Raw genomic sequence first — 18,760 nt, forward strand, 5'->3', positions numbered from 1 at the left:
TTGCAAAGGCACATTGTCAGCAACAGAAGCTGACTGCTATACAAGGAGCCCTCAATCGAGCATTAGTCAGCCGATTGCCATTCATTTTAACTTTAATGGTCTTTTGGGCACCTGCTTTATTGTGGCATTAAAGTTGCAGTCTGCAATTCGTAATTACCAATCGCATGTTACAATCATTTTCTTATCGTTCCCCCTGGGGCTGATTGTTTTTATATATTTTTTTTTTATTTCCCCCTGGAAGAACGGACAATGTCAGTGCTCCTCCAGCCTGCACGTTGGCGTGAACTGCAGCCTGGCTCTGCGCAACAACTCGGACGGGAACAAGTGGCACCTCATCGCGCACACGCAGGCAGCGTTCACGCCGCGCTTGGGAGCTGCGGGGGTTTTCATCCATGCCACCGGCTGCCTCTACGTGTTTGGAGGCAAGTCGTGGGTCACCGCCCTCCCCGGTGTCAAGATGCTGCGGTCGGCTCTTCCGATTCTATTTGTTAGGTGTCGCGATGCGTTGTTTGGCTTTGGTGTCCCGACGGTTTGACCCACATGCTGGAAGTTTCTTCTGTTCTTGAAGTTCCCAGGAGGTTGGGCAAAACGTCGCACGTCATGCCGAGCAGAGTGCAGGCCCAACCCGAGAAACACGTGGGAGAGAGCCACTCACTCGGCGCAACCGCGAACGCCTACACCGCACGCACTGCACTGTGATTGGTTCAAGGCCGGTTTGACTTCGTGACACATACATAGGCCAGGTGTAATTGTATATATGTATTTTGTGAATCTGTTTAGACACCACATTTGTAATGCATATGTACTTGATGTATAATCTGCAAGGAAGGCTGCCCACGCTTTTCACCTGTGCATGCTTGACCCACTCTTCCCCACTCCTTTGTGCATTAACTGTAGAGCCTGAATTATAATACTAAAAATACAATAAATTATAATGTGTGCACAGGGCCACCTTGTAAATAAGAGGGCTTTTCTTTCTCTTTCTCACCCCTGTTGCCCTGACAGGTTTCACACTCAGCACGGTGCTTAATGATCTCGTAAAATATAACATCACCAGCAGCAAGTGGGAAAATGCCACACCCCCTGTTTCACCGGTAAGCAATAACAATTCTCGTTCTTTGTGTCATTGCTCACCTTTACATCACGTCCAAAGAAGCATGGAGGGAGAGGCACGTGCCTAAAATCACACAGACAGACAGAGGAACAACACATGAGAACATACGCAAGTTTGAGACATCGTTCGGCAGGATGCGTCGCTAGAAAGGATTATGGCGATTGGTCAAGACTAGCGACGGGTTGGCATCCAAAGGAGAGAACGCGCTCAAAAGGAAATCCACCGTGGAGATGGAACAATAATCATGTGTAAGAGCTAGATGGATTGATTTATCTCAAGACCGTGAGAGATGTTGATGGCTTGGGAGGTCTTTATCCTCCAGTGTATTGATCGTGGGGACTGTTGTCATGAGTCCCAGACCATGCAACGTATCGCATCCACCTTCCCACTAAGATCTGTTGCGGGAGGCACTTCTCCACTTAGTATCTCAGGAAGCCATTGAGTGGATCGCCAAACTAGATGTCCAATTCTAAGCTTTTCCTATCGTACGAAAGAATAAGATGATGTTTGTCCAAGCGCAACAATTTTCACTCATTTTTTTACCCAACGATCGATATATAACCTTAGCAGTGCTGAGCGTCCCCCCCCCCAAACTCCCTAGGCGTCGTGATTTCTTTACGGAACACAAATGACGGCTGGCACGCGCGTGTCGTCCCCCACCATAGGAGGGGCGATACCTGCACACGGCGGTGGAGTGGCAGGGCGGCATGCTCGTGTTTGGAGGGGAGCTCGCCCGAGGCCGTCTGGCGAACAGCCTGTGGTTTTACAGCCCCGGCGCGGCGAGCTGGACACGGCTCTCGGACGAGGCGGCGCCCCCACCGCCACCGGGCCTCGCAGGGCACGCGGCCGCCTTGGTTGATGACACATTGTACATTTTTGGAGGTAGGGTGAGACCCCATTGGCAGTCCATTACTTTTATTATTCTCATCACTTTTATAACGCACATCTTGCTGAGTCAGGTGACGGCCCTGCGTGTCTGTGTACTTTGTATTTGTTTATTTGTTTTGTTGTTTCACGGTTGATGAGCACAAGGCCCGAAGGCCCAAAATAACAAGCGGCCAACAACAAATCTGCACCATTGGAGTTGTAAGCGATACCAGTTCATACGCTTCTTGAATTGAGCAAGGTTATTGTCAAGAGCTGAGGAAACGAGACGATGGAAGAATTGAATTCCAGAACCGAACAGTGCGAGGGAAAAAAGCAGAAAGAGACGTGTTTTAACATGCAAGTGTGGTGGTTGTACGAGTTAGTTCGTGAATATGTCATGGTGTGAGTGAGTGTGTTGTTGTGGTGAGCGGTAGTGTAGCGATAGTGTAACGAATCTGGCTATGACCCGAGTTCGATTCCCATTCACGGCCAACACCTGTGATGATTATTTGAACGAGTCCTGGGCCTCCCTTTGGTTGACTCGGCCTGAAATGAGTACCTGGTGCAATGTGTAAACATCACCACTTTGGAGACAAAGACAGGCCGGTGTGGTTTGGGCCACCCACCCCCTCATGTGCCGTGCCAACCTTCATAGGTGCTCACTTCCAGCACTTGCCCCAACAGTCTGTTAAGACTATAAGGGGGTTCTTTGTCTTTCTTGTTGTGACCTGACATGCAACGGTGTCTGGTAGACCGAGTTTGTGTGAAGTCTTGACATGTGCTTATTCACTGTATATATGTATAATGACAATGCATCACCTTCCAATATAGTGATTTGCTTTCTTTACCAAGGCGCGAGGGCAGATTGAGATAATGTGCATATTTTGTAATGGAGACCCGTAGAAAAGAATCGGGAAATTACCGGTGCTAGAGTATTGCGAGCGAAATTCGGCAGTAAGTGATTACAAGTGAAAATAGTAAATCATAGTGCGTTGCCAATTTAATTTGAAACAATGCTTTATATGTATGCGATATGCTTTGTAGACTAGTTGGATGTAACATATTTTTTTTATCTTGCCCTTTTCTCTGAAATAATTTTGACAAAATGCAGGGATTGTGACTGAAAACCTACACCATGTCATTACCCTAACTGAGAATATTCTAATTTGGACACCGCAGGCTTTACATAATTCCGGGCCTGCATATTTTGAAAAAATCTCATAATGGTTTTAGGGAGTAGTGGTACTCTGGTGAGCACACTGAGCTATGAACCCAGAAACATATAAATTCCCGGCCATGGCGAACACCAGTGATGGGTGATGTAATGTATCAACTATTTCCCCCCAGCCCCCCATCAGCCTGCTCTGACCGATGTGATTAGTTATGGCCAAACCACCCCACACCTCCCTTCCCCCGCTGCTCCACCAATAAACGACAGGCTGTGAGGAGGCCTTCATCCAGCAGTGGACTGACAAGATCAAAGTGATTGTCCTGCTCAAATGAGCACTGAGGCAGTGCTCGTTTACCATTTTACAGCACCAGAGCCAGTCGTGGAAATTCCACGTTCCTGTGGTGGGGGCAAGTCTGTCCATGGCACAACCACTGTTGGTGACTTGCCCACAAAGAGATATTCATGCCATGAACCCCGGGAGCGATGATTTTCTGAGCCAACCTCCAACCAAGATTTGAACTCTGAAACCTTCCAACTAAGGGTAGCTGGGTGGCGAGATGTTATCTGCCTCGCGTGGATTCGATTCCGACCCTTGACGCCTGCTGTATATTTGGAGTTTGCAAGTTCTCCCCGTGGTTGTCGCTTGGATTTTTCTCCGAGTCCTCCGGTGTTTTCCCCCCCACATTTAGAATCAACATTCGTTTAGAGTGTTCGGCAGCTATACATTTCCACACGATAAGCCACTTGGTTGAGCCATCATTCATGGCCAGGGTCGCTTCTGTAAAAGAGCTACATAGCTCAGTGGGCCTTACCTAGTGATAAAAAAAAACAACGCGAGCCTCTTACACTACCGCCGTGCCACTCGGCCGGCTGAAGAAGAGCCGTTTGTGTCCATCGGTTTGCAGGGAGGACCGAGCAGGAGGAATTCTCCTCGGCCATTTACGCATTTAACTTGATGAGCAAGGCGTGGAGGAAGGAGGTCCCGCTGGCGGGGCAGGCCCCGGCAGCGCTGGGCCACTCCATGGTGTTCTACCCCGAGGGCCGGATGCTGCTCGTGTTTGGAGGCCACCAGCCGTCCAGCACCAGGCTCGTCTCACGACCACCATTGTGTTTCCTCCTTCTCGCAAATAATTCACAGCCGGGCTTTTCTCGTGGGGTTGTAACCTTGGTGTGTGATCATTAACTGCCCCCTAGTTTAGTTAGTTTATTTTATATTTCCATTGTTTGTTCGAAATGTAATTAAGTTTATGAAAGTGTGAGATATGGAATATCTTTGCTGAGAGAATCTGATTAACATTGTAAGCCGCAGAAGTGTCTTGGCTTTTTATTTGGCTTATTAAAAGTGATGAAATTGCGTTGTGTACTTTGCAAATATACTGCACATTTTATCCTGCTTATTTATTTGATGGAAATGTTGTTATGAAACATGGCATGTAACGTCTAACTGAATGTAATTCTTCAATAACAAATGGAGTGCCTTATTTTGAGGTTGTCATTTTTACCTCAGCAATGATCCAGAGTTTGCATAAACTACAGTGATAGTACAGCTCATACGGCTCATTATATAAAGATCTGTATGAATAAAAAAAGCGCTATTTTATATATATATATAAATCAAGTACATTTTACCCTTTAATCAATGTTTTCCCAATGCCCGGCACCGCCCCTAACACGACAGGTTTAGCAATCGCGTGAACTCAGTCCACGCTTACCATGTGGACCGGCGGTACTGGGCTCACCTGGGCCGTGACGAGAGCCCGAGCGTGCCGATCGAGCGCGCCTTCCATAGCGCCGTCATCATGGGCACCTACATGGTTGTCTACGGTGAGCCCCTCCTCTCTCTACTGTGGCTGAGTGGCTGCTGTTGTGAGGAGGTTCTGCCTCAATCGTAAAACCATGCAAGAGCTCAGTGAGGCTCGCAGGTTGGCTACGTACGGTGTGAAAGAAGTTCAACATACGTTTTCATGTTGGCTACGTATGGTTCGAAGAAGCTCAACATACATGCATGTTAGCTACGTACAGTGCGAAAGAAGTTCAACATACACACCTCCAATTAGCACGGTTGGCTACATATGGTGTGAAAGAAGTTCAACATACATGTTTTCTATGTATGGTACGAAAGAAGGTAAAAATACATACGTTGGCTATGTACGGTGCGAAAGAATGTGAACATACCTCCGATTAGCATGGTTGGCTATGTACGGTGCGAAAGAAGTTCAACATCGACACATACAGGTTCATGTTTGAAGTGGAGACCTCAAGTCAGGAATCAAACAGAAACAAACAACCAATAAATAAACCGCTCAGAATCAAAAAGACCAAAAAGTCTGGATAGACCCAAAAATTGGCACGAGTGTAGAGGTGTAATTGTGCATGGCCACGGAGGTAGAGGTGTAATTGTGCATGGCCACGGATGGCTAACAAACACAATGGGCGGGGTTAGGGCCGTACACAGGGGTGGTGCTCGCACCGACGTCCGCACCTGCATCCCCCACAGGCCCCTCCCGGGGGCCGAGTCCTATAAAAGGTGGTGAGCCGGAGGGCTCGAGGTCAAGATCAGCTTTAACCAGCGAAGACGGAAGACCAGCTAGAATAGGCCCCAGAGCTCCCCTGGCTCGCTGTCCTTGTCAGGGCCGACCAGGGCAAGCCGGTGGCGTGGCCCCGAGAGCCCAGACTGACGAGCCGGTCTGGAGACTCAGGGTGCCGGGATCCCAGCTTGACCAGGGCTGGGATAGGTAGCCTCCCCTTGCTCCGTAGTGGAGGACTTGGGCGTAGGTTAGCGGGGTTAGATGTTGTGTATCCCTGTAGCCAAGTGAAGGGGACGATACCCCCTTAAGTACTGTGTGTACCCGTTACTGTGCACAAGTTGGTGTAATAAATAAGTGTGCCTCCGACCCTGTCGTCAAGCCTCCTAAATACTTACTACACGAGTAACAATGCAGAGACTACTGCACGAAAACCAGAAAATAATTTAATTATGCATCGGACAAAAAACAATGTAATAACTAACCAAAAGTAATGTTACGTGCTCCTGTAGCAATACTTAAACATAAATATATGAAGAGAAAACAAAGAACAATGGGAAGCAATGATGTACTTATTGGCCAATGGGCGAGTCTGTGCCCGTTAGACCCAGTGGCTCGGGTGCTCTGTCAATCGACTCGTTTGAGTGCAGAGACGTTGCAGTTGTATAGTGGACTTTGTCCAATTACCATGGAGGTGTAATTTTGCAGGATTATTCCACACGTAGAGTTAAACTTGATGAGTATAAAGTATATTTGGCAGCTGTATTAGTTAATTACCCAACAAATGTCTCCGCATTGTGTTTTTTAACTGAGTTATTGTCCAAACGATGTCTCATTGTGCGCAGTTAACTTTTTGAACGATTCTTTGGTCATTGAAAGTGACTCGAACACAGACAACTTGAATTAGCCCACGGCATTTGGGATGGCCCTGAAATGCGTTCAATTGTGTTGAGACCTTGCAAGCTAAGTAAGGACTGAGCTCATTTAGCACTTGGATGAGAGATGGCCTGGAAATACCTGGTGTTGATGACTAGTGCTGTGAGGTGGCCAAGATATGGCATTTGAGCATAGGATATTTGAATCCAGCTGTTTGGAAATTTGAGTGTTAACCACTCCAGCTTCTTGCGTGCATGGGTTCCCTGGCGTGCTCCCACACGAAGCCAAATCCTCGAGCAAGGCTGCGATGTTAAGTACCTTACCTGGTATACAGGAGGTCGTGACTTCGATCCCGACCCTGACGCCTATTGTATATTTGGAGTTTTCATGTCTCACTCTCCCTGCGATCGCGTGGATTTTTCCTCTGGGTCCTCCGGTTTTTTTCCTCATTTTAAATCAACATCATGCGCTTAAAGTATTCTGCTGCTGTATATTTCCACATGTTAAGCCACTTCGTTGAGCTATCATTTGTGATAGCCAGGTCGCTTCTGAAAAAGAGCTATATAGCTCAGTTAGTCTTACCTGATCAAATAAAAAATCATGTAGTAGTTTTATAGTTTAGAGATGCTTGACAGTCTGAGGCTTTCCTGTGTAAATGGAGGAAGGGAATTATTCGGTAAAGTCCCGTAGGTAGAAAAAAATAATAATAGATCACGCCATTTCGATCGCAACACAAGCGACCGTTATCAGGTGAGACAATTACAGCAGGGAAACTGCTGAGTTAGTTGCGATCGAAATTTCGTGATCTATTTTTTTTCTACCTACATGACTTTACCAAAAGAACCAAAGAGTATGGATTCCTGCAGTCACGAAAGCTTCAAATCCAGATGGAAGGGCATTATTGTGACAGTAGCACATAACAGACTAACACACGGAGTCAAAAAAAACAAAATCCATGCATACGAAGCATATCCTTTACCGCCTGGCCGTCGAAGTGTAGAATATTAAAAAAATGTGTTTACTTTATATATTAATGTTACATGTTGATGCTGCCGCAGGTGGAAATGTTCACATTCACAATGGAGAAGAAAAATGCTTTGCCAACGACGTCTATTTTTACCACCTGGGCTGCCATCAATGGGTGAACAAAGATGACCTCATTCAGAGCATCCCTGGTAAGTTCTGATGTGTTCCGTTTGATCATTGGCACAGGTTCCATTGACTGATGAGATGAGAGCTTTCTTTTTGTGTGCCATGGTATCGAGTGAGATGATTGAACACTGTACTGTTGATGGAATATCCACAAGTTCCTGAAATTGGTGTTTAGAATCATTGGTTCAAAGGCACCCGGTTTAGCTTTAAAGTGTGATAGGGTTTTGGGCGGCATTAGTGAAGGTGAGGATAATACCATTTTGTTTGAGCGAAACTGATTTTACGAACGTCGCGTTTAAAGGCTCTGTTGTTTCCTGCATCGGGGCCTTGCACTCAAATCAAAACTATACCCAAGACAAAACAAACACACCACGTGGGCAGCCAGTGTAACGCTGCTACGCCAGTTTCATTTCAACGAAGAGGGTTGCCCACATTACATTTTAACTTGAGACGCGTGCGGTTATGCGTGAGCTAAACGGGGTGGCGATTGTGCTGATTGCGGTTGTGTCCCCATTCCCCACCCCCTTGCCCCCTCCTCGGTGCGAAACCTCCTGCACCGTCGTCAACGCCGCCGGCACCGCCTCCGCACGCAGTTACCGCCGATGACCACGTGCCGCTGCAGGGCCGCTTCTCGCACGTGGCGGCCGTGATGAACGGGAACGTGCTGCTGGTGGCGGGCGGCTACAGCGGCGTGCCGCGCGGTGACCTCATCGCGTACAAAGTGCCCATGGCTGTCGCGCAGAACACCTTCGCCTCCAAAACGGTGGGGCGGCGGTGCGGTGGTGCGGCGCTGTGGTGGTGCGGCGCTGCGGTGGTGCCGTGGGGTGGCAGTGCAACTGTTTGTGTGTGCGGCGAAGCAGTGTCACAGTGGTTTATTTGCATGTTTTGTGTGTGCGGGGAGGCGGTGTCGCAGTGGTTTAGTCGCGCACTGCTCACTGAGTTAAGCTATGGCTAAAATCAGCGGTGGGTGCATTTTGACCCTAAAAGACCTTTGGTTGACCTTTGGTAAGACAGCCACAGACGTGCAATTCCATACAAAAGTGATGTGGTGGAGCAGTCACGTTGTGGTTAGCGCACTGCGTGCCGGACCTGAGATTGATTCCCGGACGTAGCTAAGATAAAGCAGCGAGTGATATCGGAACCGGTCTTGGGCTCCCCCACTTTTAACCAGTTTGCACTGACCAGCATGCTGAAACACAAACAACTCTTGTGACCGACTTGGCGTTGAGAGGGCCATCATCCAGCAGTGGATAGGCCAGGGGCTTTGCATTGTTTCATCTATCATGTGCCTGGTTGCCATGATTATGAATGGGATGTGGACAAGTCCACAGCAATCACTCGCCCCTGCTTTTGTTTTCTCTCTATCTAAGAAGTCCGTGCTTGCTTTATTTCAGTCCTATAGCGGAACGCTTCTCAAATTCCAATTTTCATACCTCTCTCCACGGTTTAGCTTTCTGTATAATTTTTTAGACCCAATTTTCATGTAAATTTTGTTTTCATTTTATGCATGTATAATTTTTTGGAGAGAGAAAAATGGAAATGATGTGCAAATACTACACTCTGCTGATTTTGGACTTTGCCTCCAAAGGTTTATTTGGAATTGATTAACGTTTAACAAAGTGATGCCACGCACAATTAACACGTTTGGCTACATACAGTGCAAAATAAGTTTCACATACATACACAATAAAGAATAAACGTGGTAGACATAGTAAAGTAAAGTCAGCAGAGCGAGGCATTCATTTGTATTTAACATTTTCATCGTTACCATTATAATTTCCCTCAGCATAGACCCTGCTTGTGCTGCAACTGCTTGCATTATTATTAACCTCACCATCGTCAGCATCTTCATCATCAGCATCATGCATACATTATCAACGTACATTTGTTGCCATGTTCTACCACATGCGTGAGTGGTTAATGCAGTCTCGATGCCTTGTAATAGCTGTCTAGTTGTTGTTGGAAGACCTGAACACGTCTGACTGACAGAAAGGATAAAATCTTTGCTTTCTTTATCATCTTGCGACCGGCAAAATGGGCCCCGCAGATATCATCATCATCTTCTTCGCTGAGGTGAATTTTAACGTGAACTCAGTGAACGGCACCCTTGCCCATCTTCTCCCCCGCGCAGCTGCTGTCCCCGTGCTCGTTGAACACCGCGCTGGAACCATGCACCAAGGACCCCGAGTGCGCCTGGTGCTCCACCAAGAGCAGCAACCAGGCCTGCATGTCCCACCAAGAAGCCCTCCTGGTGAGAAGAAGTCACAGGTCACGGTGACCTTCCGCCCAAACGGAGCACTCCTCTCACTCACGAGCCGGCAAGAGAGTGCGGATTAACGAGTTTTGGCGATTAGTTGGCGTGTTAACCACCGGGCCCTCCAACATCCCCCCCCCCCCCTTTTTGCTGCGCAATTCCTCGTCTCTCATCGCAGCTATGCAGGGAGGAGAGCACGGTGTCGCTCTGTCTCGGCATCCACCGCTGGCTCAGGGGCTGCCAGGCCTGCCTCGCGTTCGCCGCGGGCGGGAAGCGTCTGCCTGGCAGCGTCCCCCTGGCCCGGCTCGCGGAGCCCCTGGGTTGGTGCGTGCAGCGCCCCGCGTGCCTGCGCCGCCAAGGTGCGTGTCATGTGATCCCCAAATCGCCTCTCCTGGTATAAATCCGGATTCCCGCCACCTGCAAATCAACCGGGGTTCTCTAGTGCAGTGAGTTCATTGGGTCAGCCTGGTCACCAACGAGCGACCATAGAGAACCATAGACTCACTTAGAAACCCATAGACTGTCATAGACACCCGTCGATTTACATAGAGACCCATTTACTACATAGACCGAGTTGTAATGAAACATGGTTTAATTGTTTGTGAACTTGGCTTATTTTATATGCAAAATATTGCTTTGAATTTCTAGCATAATTCCCGATTGATATTCAAACACGGTTAGCCTTTTGCTCGGACTATTTGAATCACATTAAAAGGACCAAAGGCTTAGCTTGCTAACACATGTTGGACTTCGAATAATGTATCTGTGTGGAAGAATTAAAGCGGCTTTCCTGAAAATAGGCAATAATTCCACGGCGATTACTTTGGCAGCTTGAACGGGGATGAAATGTTCCATCACACGCTTTAACTCCTCGCTTTTATAACACCTGTAGCACTCCAATTTGCATCGTCGCGGAATTCATTCAAATGCCGCGACATGTAAAGCTGTGCCCGCTGCTACCTGTAGATAATGGCAGCTGCAGCAGCGGCGGCGTCTCCGGCTGGTGGGGCACCAACCCCTCGTTTCTCACCGCCTTCGAGGATTGCCGCTCACGCGACTTCCCGCCCGGCGTTCACTGGATTAAGCATTTCCAGCCGCAGAACGACAAATATCCCGACGAGGTACCCCCCCCCCCGTTCCCCCCTTCCTCGACCACCACCCCTCCTTTCGGGGGCATCTCGCCGCGGCGTGCGTTGCAGGCCGGCACGTTGGGCGACGATGCCTCGCTAACGCTCGCCTCGCTGACGCTCACGTTCACCTCCACTCTCGCACTTGAGGCGTGAGTGTGGCCCAAGTTTAAGGCTTCTCTGTATGAAGTTTGACGTTAGAACCGCGGCGGTTGTTTATTTGTTTGCGACGTGCGGAGCCCCGGCACGTGGATTCACGGTTATGGTCAGGGCGTTGAGAGTTATCGCTGCAGTCCCGGTGTTTACAGTTATGGCTAAGGCTCCATTATTCTATTTATGCCTGCGGTACCTTTGCGCTTCGAGTTACGGTTGCAGGTCCGCTCTGGAGAGGTATGGTTAAGGCGCCATTGTTTATAGTTGTGGTTGAGGCGCCAGTGTGTGAGAGTTGTTGTTCAAGCTGTGTGTGTGGAGTTTTATGTGTTGAGGCCTCGGCATAAATTGTTACGGTTCAAGCTTCCCATGTTTGCAGTTATAGGTTTAAAAAAAAAATCAGCGTTTGCAACTCGGCTGTGATGTATGTCTGCTTACACCGTGCTCTGCAACATGGTTCATAACAAAAACAATTATATCAACCGACTTTGAATTTCCGACATGCCCTTTGATTACCGATTTTTTGCGGTGCACACATTTAAATGCATCATCGCCTCTGTGCATTTTTTTATTTTAAATTAATATTTATTGAGCTCAGGCCCAGAGCCGGAATATGCCACGTGGCCAGCTACAAGGGTTGATAGAATTTTAGGGTTATTTTTATAATTGAGCAAGGATGTACGAACTTGGGAAAAGAGAATTCCAAAATGGAGATGCAAGAATAGAAGTATTTAGTCCTGCAGTGTGGTGGTTGGGACGCAGTGTGAATAAGATGAAACAATCAGCCTGGTAGCGCAAGTCCTCAACATGGCTGGAGGAATCAATGAGTGACGTTTACGTGAACAGTAACTATGGTAGTAGCTATAGAATAGTGATATGGAGGCGACGACCGCCGGCGAGCGAGTGACTGGAGTGAATGCGGGAGCAACTGGGAGTGAGCGAGCGAGCGACCGTTGGTGAATGAGCAACCGGGAGTGAATGAACGACTGGTAGTGAGTGAGCTGATTATTTGGTTCTTTCGGTTAAGTCACGTCTAAAGATAAAAGAATAAATTAAATTAAATAATAGCATACGACGTTTCGATTGCAACACAAGCAATCATCATCAGGTATAATGAAATAGCGACATAAAATCTAACCAGAAAACTATAGACAGACATATTAGCAGACAGATATCACCAAGATACATAGAGGGAGCAACACAGGAAACCAGAGAGGGGTGATCATCTCTGTGGGGTGGCCTTAAATAGACAGAGGGGGGAGGAGGCAGAGAGAGGGAGGGGGTTAGGGAAAACATTTGCATATCAATGAGTGGTCCAAAAAACAAGGTTCTGCAAGTGCGATGACACGGCAAGCAAGTCTGAAAATCAGAAGGACAAACTAAAATTCAATAACCTAGCAAAATATCGAAATGTAATGTAATACAACACAGAGAGTCGGTCAACACACACTTAACGCATAGCCTGGTTGATTACGTATTTAAAAGATTGCTAAGTTAGAATTTAAGTGTGAACATTCCAAAGAGAAGACACAGGCAGAGAGAAGAGAGAGAGAAAAAAGGATAAGCTCAAAACTTCCCCATAGAAGTGGTTCAATCTTAATTTTAGAACTTTCGTGACTGCAGTAAATGATTATTGATTTGCAAATGTTTTCCCTAACCCCCTCCCTCTCTCTGCCTCCTCCCCCCTCTGTCTATTTAAGGCCACCCCACAGAGATGATCACCCCTCTCTGGTTTCCTGTGTTGCTCCCTCTATGTATCTTGGTGATATCTGTCTGCTAATATGTCTGTCTATAGTTTTCTGGTTAGATTTTATGTCGCTATTTCATTATACCTGATGATGATTGCTTGTGTTGCAATCGAAACGTCGTATGCTATTATTTAATTTAATTTATTATTTTATCTTTAGACGTGACTTAACCGAAAGAACCAAATAATCATTTACTGCAGTCACGAAAGTTCTAAAATTAAGAGTGAGTGAGCTAGCGATGTCTGCCGACTTTACGCAGGTGTACGTGATCCAGAACGTGAGCACGGTGCTGCCGGCGCTGCTGCTGGTGCGTGGCCGGGACGGCCGAGAGAACGCCAACGTGACGGCCGTCTACCGTGGCTTCTTCCACACTCTCGGATTCTTGCTCCAGCTCTCCGTGGAGGTGATGAACATCAACGCCCGGTTCCTGCTGGGCTCAACTCCAAACTCCAGTTCCCTCGCCAACCTGGTCAGTATCCTCAAGCTCGGTAACTCGACTCTATTTTCTGGCGGGCCGCATTGTAAAGATGAATGTGCGATGGCGTGCCACGTGACATAACGTGTCTCTCGTTGCAGAGGTTGCAGCGTCATATGGAGTCATGGTGTCTTTGCATCGTCACCTCTCATCTGAAACGTGTTGTCTGCAGCTCTCTCATCTCTCGGTTATCTCGATGTCACCTGTCTCCACGTCTTCATCTCGGCAATCAATATCTCACTCTGGGGACCACTCCGAGAGCCCCTTGTGGGCCACGTCTAACCACCCCTCTCCGAGCTGTCGGTTAGCAAACTCTGATTTAGACAATCGTGTTCCTGCCGTCTCGCTGAGCTCGTCAACGTGTTTCCTCGGCCTAGACATTGGAGGCGAAAATATCGCTGTCGCCCAACCTGGAGAAGGACGACATAACGCTGCCAAACTCCGCCCGGAGCAGCCGATACCTGTTCGTGATGGAAGGCCAGCAGGACAGCTCCTCCAACCTGGAGAGCAGAATGGCACTCACGTGGAACACGGACAACATCGACAGTCGGGTGTGTGAGCGCGTCTTGTTGACCTGCCCGCTGTCACGACCTATAAAACGGGCAGGGGCCATCTCCCTGCTCAAATGAGCTTCGAGGCATCTGTGCTCATCGCCCGATTTGCAGCTCTGAGCCAGTGGCTGGAATTCCGCATCCCTATGGCAGGGGTGAGTCTCCCCATAGGACAACCACAGTTGACATCCCCACAAAGTGTTACAAACTTTATAGACCCCGCAGGTATGATTGTCTGAGTTAACCCCCCCCACCCACCCAGAATTTGAACTCGCACTCTTCCACTTGTGAGGCACTCGCCCGATCAGATGTTTCCCTAAACCAATGTGTGATGTTAACGCTCCCCTGTGAACAGCAGCAGCAGCTCGCAATGTGAATATGAACGTACCACTCCCTCGTCGGTCTCCCCGCAGCCAATCAAGAGTCTGCACTTGGAACCGTACAAATCGGGTGACTGCGACCAGCACTCAAACTGCCCGGCGTGCCTCTCCGATCAACTGTGCGGCTGGTGCCCCGTTAAGGCGTCCTGTCAGCACCGGCTGGCACCGGCGGGAGCCGCGTGCGCTGCCGAGGGCGGCGTGGAGGTGGCTCCGACGCTCCTGCCCGAGGAATGCTCGCTGTGCTACGTCCGCACAGACTGTCGCTCCTGCACACAGGTGCGTCTGCACATGCACGTGTTACCGTGTGTGTCACCGTGTGTGTCTCCGTGTGTGTCTCCGTGTGTGTGGGGAGCGGGAGTGCAGCGGTTAGCGCGCTGTGCTGCGAAACCGTCGACCGGAGTTCGATTTCCACTCACAGCCACCAACACTAGTGATGATTATCTGAACCGGTCGACTCGGCCTCAAATGAGTACCTGTGCAATGTGTAAACATCGCCACTGGAGAGACCAAGGCAGCCGAGCGTAGTGTTTGCCACCTGATCCCTCATGCGCCGAGCTGGCCTTCATAGGTGCCCGCTAACAGCACTTGCCCCAACAGCCTGTTAAGGCTATACGGGGCACCTTTGTCTTTGTCAGAGCCATGGTGGTGCAACGGTTAGCACACTGTGTTATGAACCTGGTGAATAAAATATTATTTTAAATTGTTAATGTCATTACAGAAATAACTCTAAATTCAAGGGAAAGAAACGGTTATTTAATGAAAATGTACTTTCTCTGCCCAGGATGGCCTGTGTGAGTGGCTGAGCAAGGACCTGGTGTGCATACGGAGGGGGAGGATTCAAGGTGCAATACAAGACCCCAAGAGCTGCCTCAAACCCTGCTATGAGTAAGTCTTTGAAAACAGAACAAGCACACGTACACATGAGTTGTACACTCAAGAGCACAGTTCAATAAATACAAGTCCAGGAATGCTCATGAAAACACATCAACAACAACAGCCATCATTCACCACTAAGTGGCGGTGACATGCCCACGGCGCTTGTGCCGGGCTACGTGCACTTTGAGGCCACTTGAAATGTTGAAGGCTCGCTGGCAGAAGGTCATGGGACAGGCGCGGGTGCCATGGGTTCACTGACTTGCTTCCAAGGCAGCCTGTGTTATCCACCACACAAGGAAGGATTGGGTAGAATGGAAATACGTTGGTGTCAGGGCAGGATATTTCAGCAGGGAGGAGAGCAAGCAAGACGCAGCACAGCCTAGGACGGGCCCAGGACGAACTACAACGACTTACAACAACAAGCCTCAGGGGCAGCCAGGGCAGAACCACCGATTCCTCACGCACCGCTATACAAGTGTCCCGAGCATATTCTTCATCTCATGTACACCGACTGAACAATTTTAATACAAATGGCATAAAAACAATGAAATAAGCATGTGGCTCAAGCACACTGTGGTTCCTAAGCACGCGTGAATGGCACGTTGTGACGCGGCGTCTCTGTCTCGTGCCTTGCAGAATGCGCTCGTGCTCGGAGTGCCTCTCCGAGTACAGCGAGTGTGCCTGGTGCGCCTCCACCTCCGAATGCTTCCCCTTTTCCATCTACCTCGCCAAGTACCCCAACGGGCAGTGCCGCAACTGGCTGGACAGGTGGGGGCACTGCTGTGGCTACCTCTCAAGTGCAACCGGGTTCAACCCCGGCCCCAGCTCTCAGCGTCACGCAAGCACACATTCGTTCTATTTGAATTGATTGAAAGAGATGTTTACAATCATGATATAAATGCACATGGAATTCCATGCGTCCATAATGCACTGTTCAACGTCTATGCAAGTTGCTCGCGAATGGTCAGCAAAACTGAATGTGCCACGTAATCGGGCCTGTACAACATTGTACAGGCGCGACAGGGAAGTGAGAAAAAATAAAAACGAGAGGGTATAGACGAGACACATGAAACCACCATTACCATGAATCGTGACTAATAACAATCGAAATGTGAATCTTCACCACAAACCCTCGCATGAACGCTGAACGTGTCGTGGTCACACCAACAGTTGAACTTTTAATTCAAATCTTAGAAGGTCAATTTGTAGCGTTGTACAAATCAATTTCGCTGCATGAGTGCAACCAGATATTTTTTGTACACTTTACACATTTAATGTAAACCCACCACACCGAGCACTCATTTTACTTCCAGTTGGTTGAGGTTCGAGACCACGAGAAGTAAAGCCGTGCCCTCCCAGTGGCTCAGTGGCATTTTTACACAATAATCGCTTTTCGTGTTGTCCCCCCTATTTGCATTCCTGTCGTGTTTTTGTATTATTTGTTTTAACGTTTCTGATCTGTCCCTACTTGACGTCTGTGAAAAAGTATAAATCGGCCTGATTCTCATTCTTTGCAGTGTCACGTCATTACGCCTGTGCCCCAACTGCTCAAGCTTCGACAAGTGCAGCGACTGCCTGCAGAGCTTCCAGTGCGGCTGGTGCTGGAGCGTGGCCAACCCCACCAAGGGCCGGTAAGCGCCGCCTCGGTGACGCGGTCCCGTCTGCTGGAAGGCGCCGCAAACGAACAGCGCGATGGCAAGCGCTCGGTAATCTCCACAGGGCGACGAGTTGCACTCGGAGATGTAAAGAGGAACACGCGGATCGGAGAGCGTTACGGAGGTTAGGGACGTTTAGTTTCACGCGTAGGATTTTACGATCAATATTGTAATTCATAATTAGATTCGTTCGCAAGTAGGGGTGATGGGGGTGGTCAAGACTAACGTCGGAATGGTAGCCAGGGCAGAGAATTCACGCGAGAGGAAGTCCACCATGGATAAGGAGCGACAAAATCAGGCTGTGCGTAGAGCCACCGTTAGGGGGAATGCCACATCGCAGAACCGTTAAGAGGTGGCACGACGACTTGGAGAGGCCTTAATCCACAGCAAAGGATCGATCATGGCCGGTGGCGGCAATGATGATGAAGGCAACTGGAACCTTTTGTCAAAACATTAATTCCAACAACGGCTGCAGCTGCTGCAAAAGCATTCCGCAGCAGGTCAGTCGTGAGAACAATGCGTGGGGGCTGTGCCCGCAGGTGCCTCCTGGGAGACTTCGAGGGCCCGTCCTTCGGAGGTAACTGCTCGCTGGAGGTGCGAGCGGTGCACGCGGACGTTGGCACAGACCAAGAGGTGGCCTGGTCATACGGCGCCTGCCCCGATGTAGAGGAGTGTGCCCTGCGCCTGGACAACTGCCACGCCAATGCCTCGTGCGTCAACACCCCCGACTCGTTCACCTGCCAGTGCCAGCGCGGCTTCCAGGGTGACGGCGTCGTGCACTGCAACAAGACGTACGTACGCGCTGCGAACCCGGCGACCCGACTCCCACTCACGGCCACCACCAGTGACAATTATCTGAACTGGTCCTGGGCTTCCCCTGGTCGGCTCGGCCTCAAATTAGCACCTGATTCAGTGTGTAAACATGTCCACTACAGAGAAAAAGGTGGCCGGGCGTGGTACTGTCCACCTACCCCCTTGTGTACCGTGCCGGCCTTTAGAGGTGCTCGCTATCAGCACTTTCCCCAACAGTCTGTTAAGGCTATATGGGGGATCTTTGTTATTTGTGCTTGTGCACCACTGCCAATGCAGCAACATCACCAAATAATTCACCAAACTTGTATATGCATAAATCTTATTGCTCATTACAAGCTATTGTTTAATAACCTAGGGACCAACCTTTGCTTGATTATAATTTGCATCGACTGAGCTTAAATTGTCTGTGATGTAGCGCAGAGTGTGAGCGTTTTCAAGTTATATCCTCCCATGGGTGATGGAACGAACCGCTTGTGCAGAGAAGAATAATGTCTCATCACTATTCGTAGCTAAAGCTGCTCTTGTTATTTTAAGGGTGTTATTAGCACCCATGTTAAAATAGCATAAAATAGCAGAGCTGTCTCATCCATGGACAGGGGGTGGGAACGTGTCAGAGGGAGGATAGGAGGCATAGCATGGATTATTTGAGAGGAGGGGCCATGGAAGGTTGGAGGTGGAAGCAGGATAAGATGGCGGCCGAGACTGGAAGCTGGACGTATCAATAAAGAAGAGCCCTTCCCCGTGTGCTGAGCCTCTGTGTGCCTTCGTACATTATTATTATGATCGTCATTGTTATTTGTAGGTGCTACAACCACTGCCAGCACGGGAAGTGCAGCGGGCCCCCGGACTTCGTGTGCCAGTGTGACCTGGGCTGGACGTCTACGTCCCTGCAGACCAACGCGTCCGGCGAGGAGTGCGACGTCAACTGCGGCTGCAACCTCCACAGCGCCTGCTCCGCGGGCGTCGGCCGCTGCGACGAGTGCCAGGGTAGGCGCCGTGACAATTCGTCCCGAGCCGATATTCGTT

The 18,760-nt window shown here is 49.1% G+C and overlaps 1 protein-coding gene across 1 annotated transcript in view; it reads left to right on the forward strand.

Annotated features, from left to right (window-relative positions):
• MEGF8 (multiple EGF like domains 8) overlaps positions 1–18,760 on the forward strand; it is a 65,149-nt gene that overhangs the window by 15,179 nt on the left and 31,210 nt on the right. The window contains exons 5-22 of the mRNA XM_061560611.1: positions 242–422; positions 1,006–1,094; positions 1,780–1,996; positions 4,058–4,238; positions 4,831–4,976; positions 7,612–7,728; positions 8,299–8,468; positions 9,837–9,956; positions 10,138–10,318; positions 10,926–11,080; positions 13,244–13,453; positions 13,837–14,010; positions 14,424–14,666; positions 15,172–15,275; positions 15,903–16,034; positions 16,784–16,897; positions 17,461–17,712; positions 18,537–18,721. Coding sequence (XP_061416595.1) covers positions 242–422; positions 1,006–1,094; positions 1,780–1,996; positions 4,058–4,238; positions 4,831–4,976; positions 7,612–7,728; positions 8,299–8,468; positions 9,837–9,956; positions 10,138–10,318; positions 10,926–11,080; positions 13,244–13,453; positions 13,837–14,010; positions 14,424–14,666; positions 15,172–15,275; positions 15,903–16,034; positions 16,784–16,897; positions 17,461–17,712; positions 18,537–18,721 — 2,971 coding nt within the window. The remainder of the gene's footprint in view (positions 1–241; positions 423–1,005; positions 1,095–1,779; positions 1,997–4,057; positions 4,239–4,830; positions 4,977–7,611; positions 7,729–8,298; positions 8,469–9,836; positions 9,957–10,137; positions 10,319–10,925; positions 11,081–13,243; positions 13,454–13,836; positions 14,011–14,423; positions 14,667–15,171; positions 15,276–15,902; positions 16,035–16,783; positions 16,898–17,460; positions 17,713–18,536; positions 18,722–18,760) is intronic.

This window comes from Lethenteron reissneri, chromosome 26, assembly GCF_015708825.2.
Source record: "Lethenteron reissneri isolate LAM-NWPU_2019-01 chromosome 26, ASM1570882v1, whole genome shotgun sequence".
In the NCBI taxonomy this organism is placed as follows: domain Eukaryota; kingdom Metazoa; phylum Chordata; class Hyperoartia; order Petromyzontiformes; family Petromyzontidae; genus Lethenteron; species Lethenteron reissneri.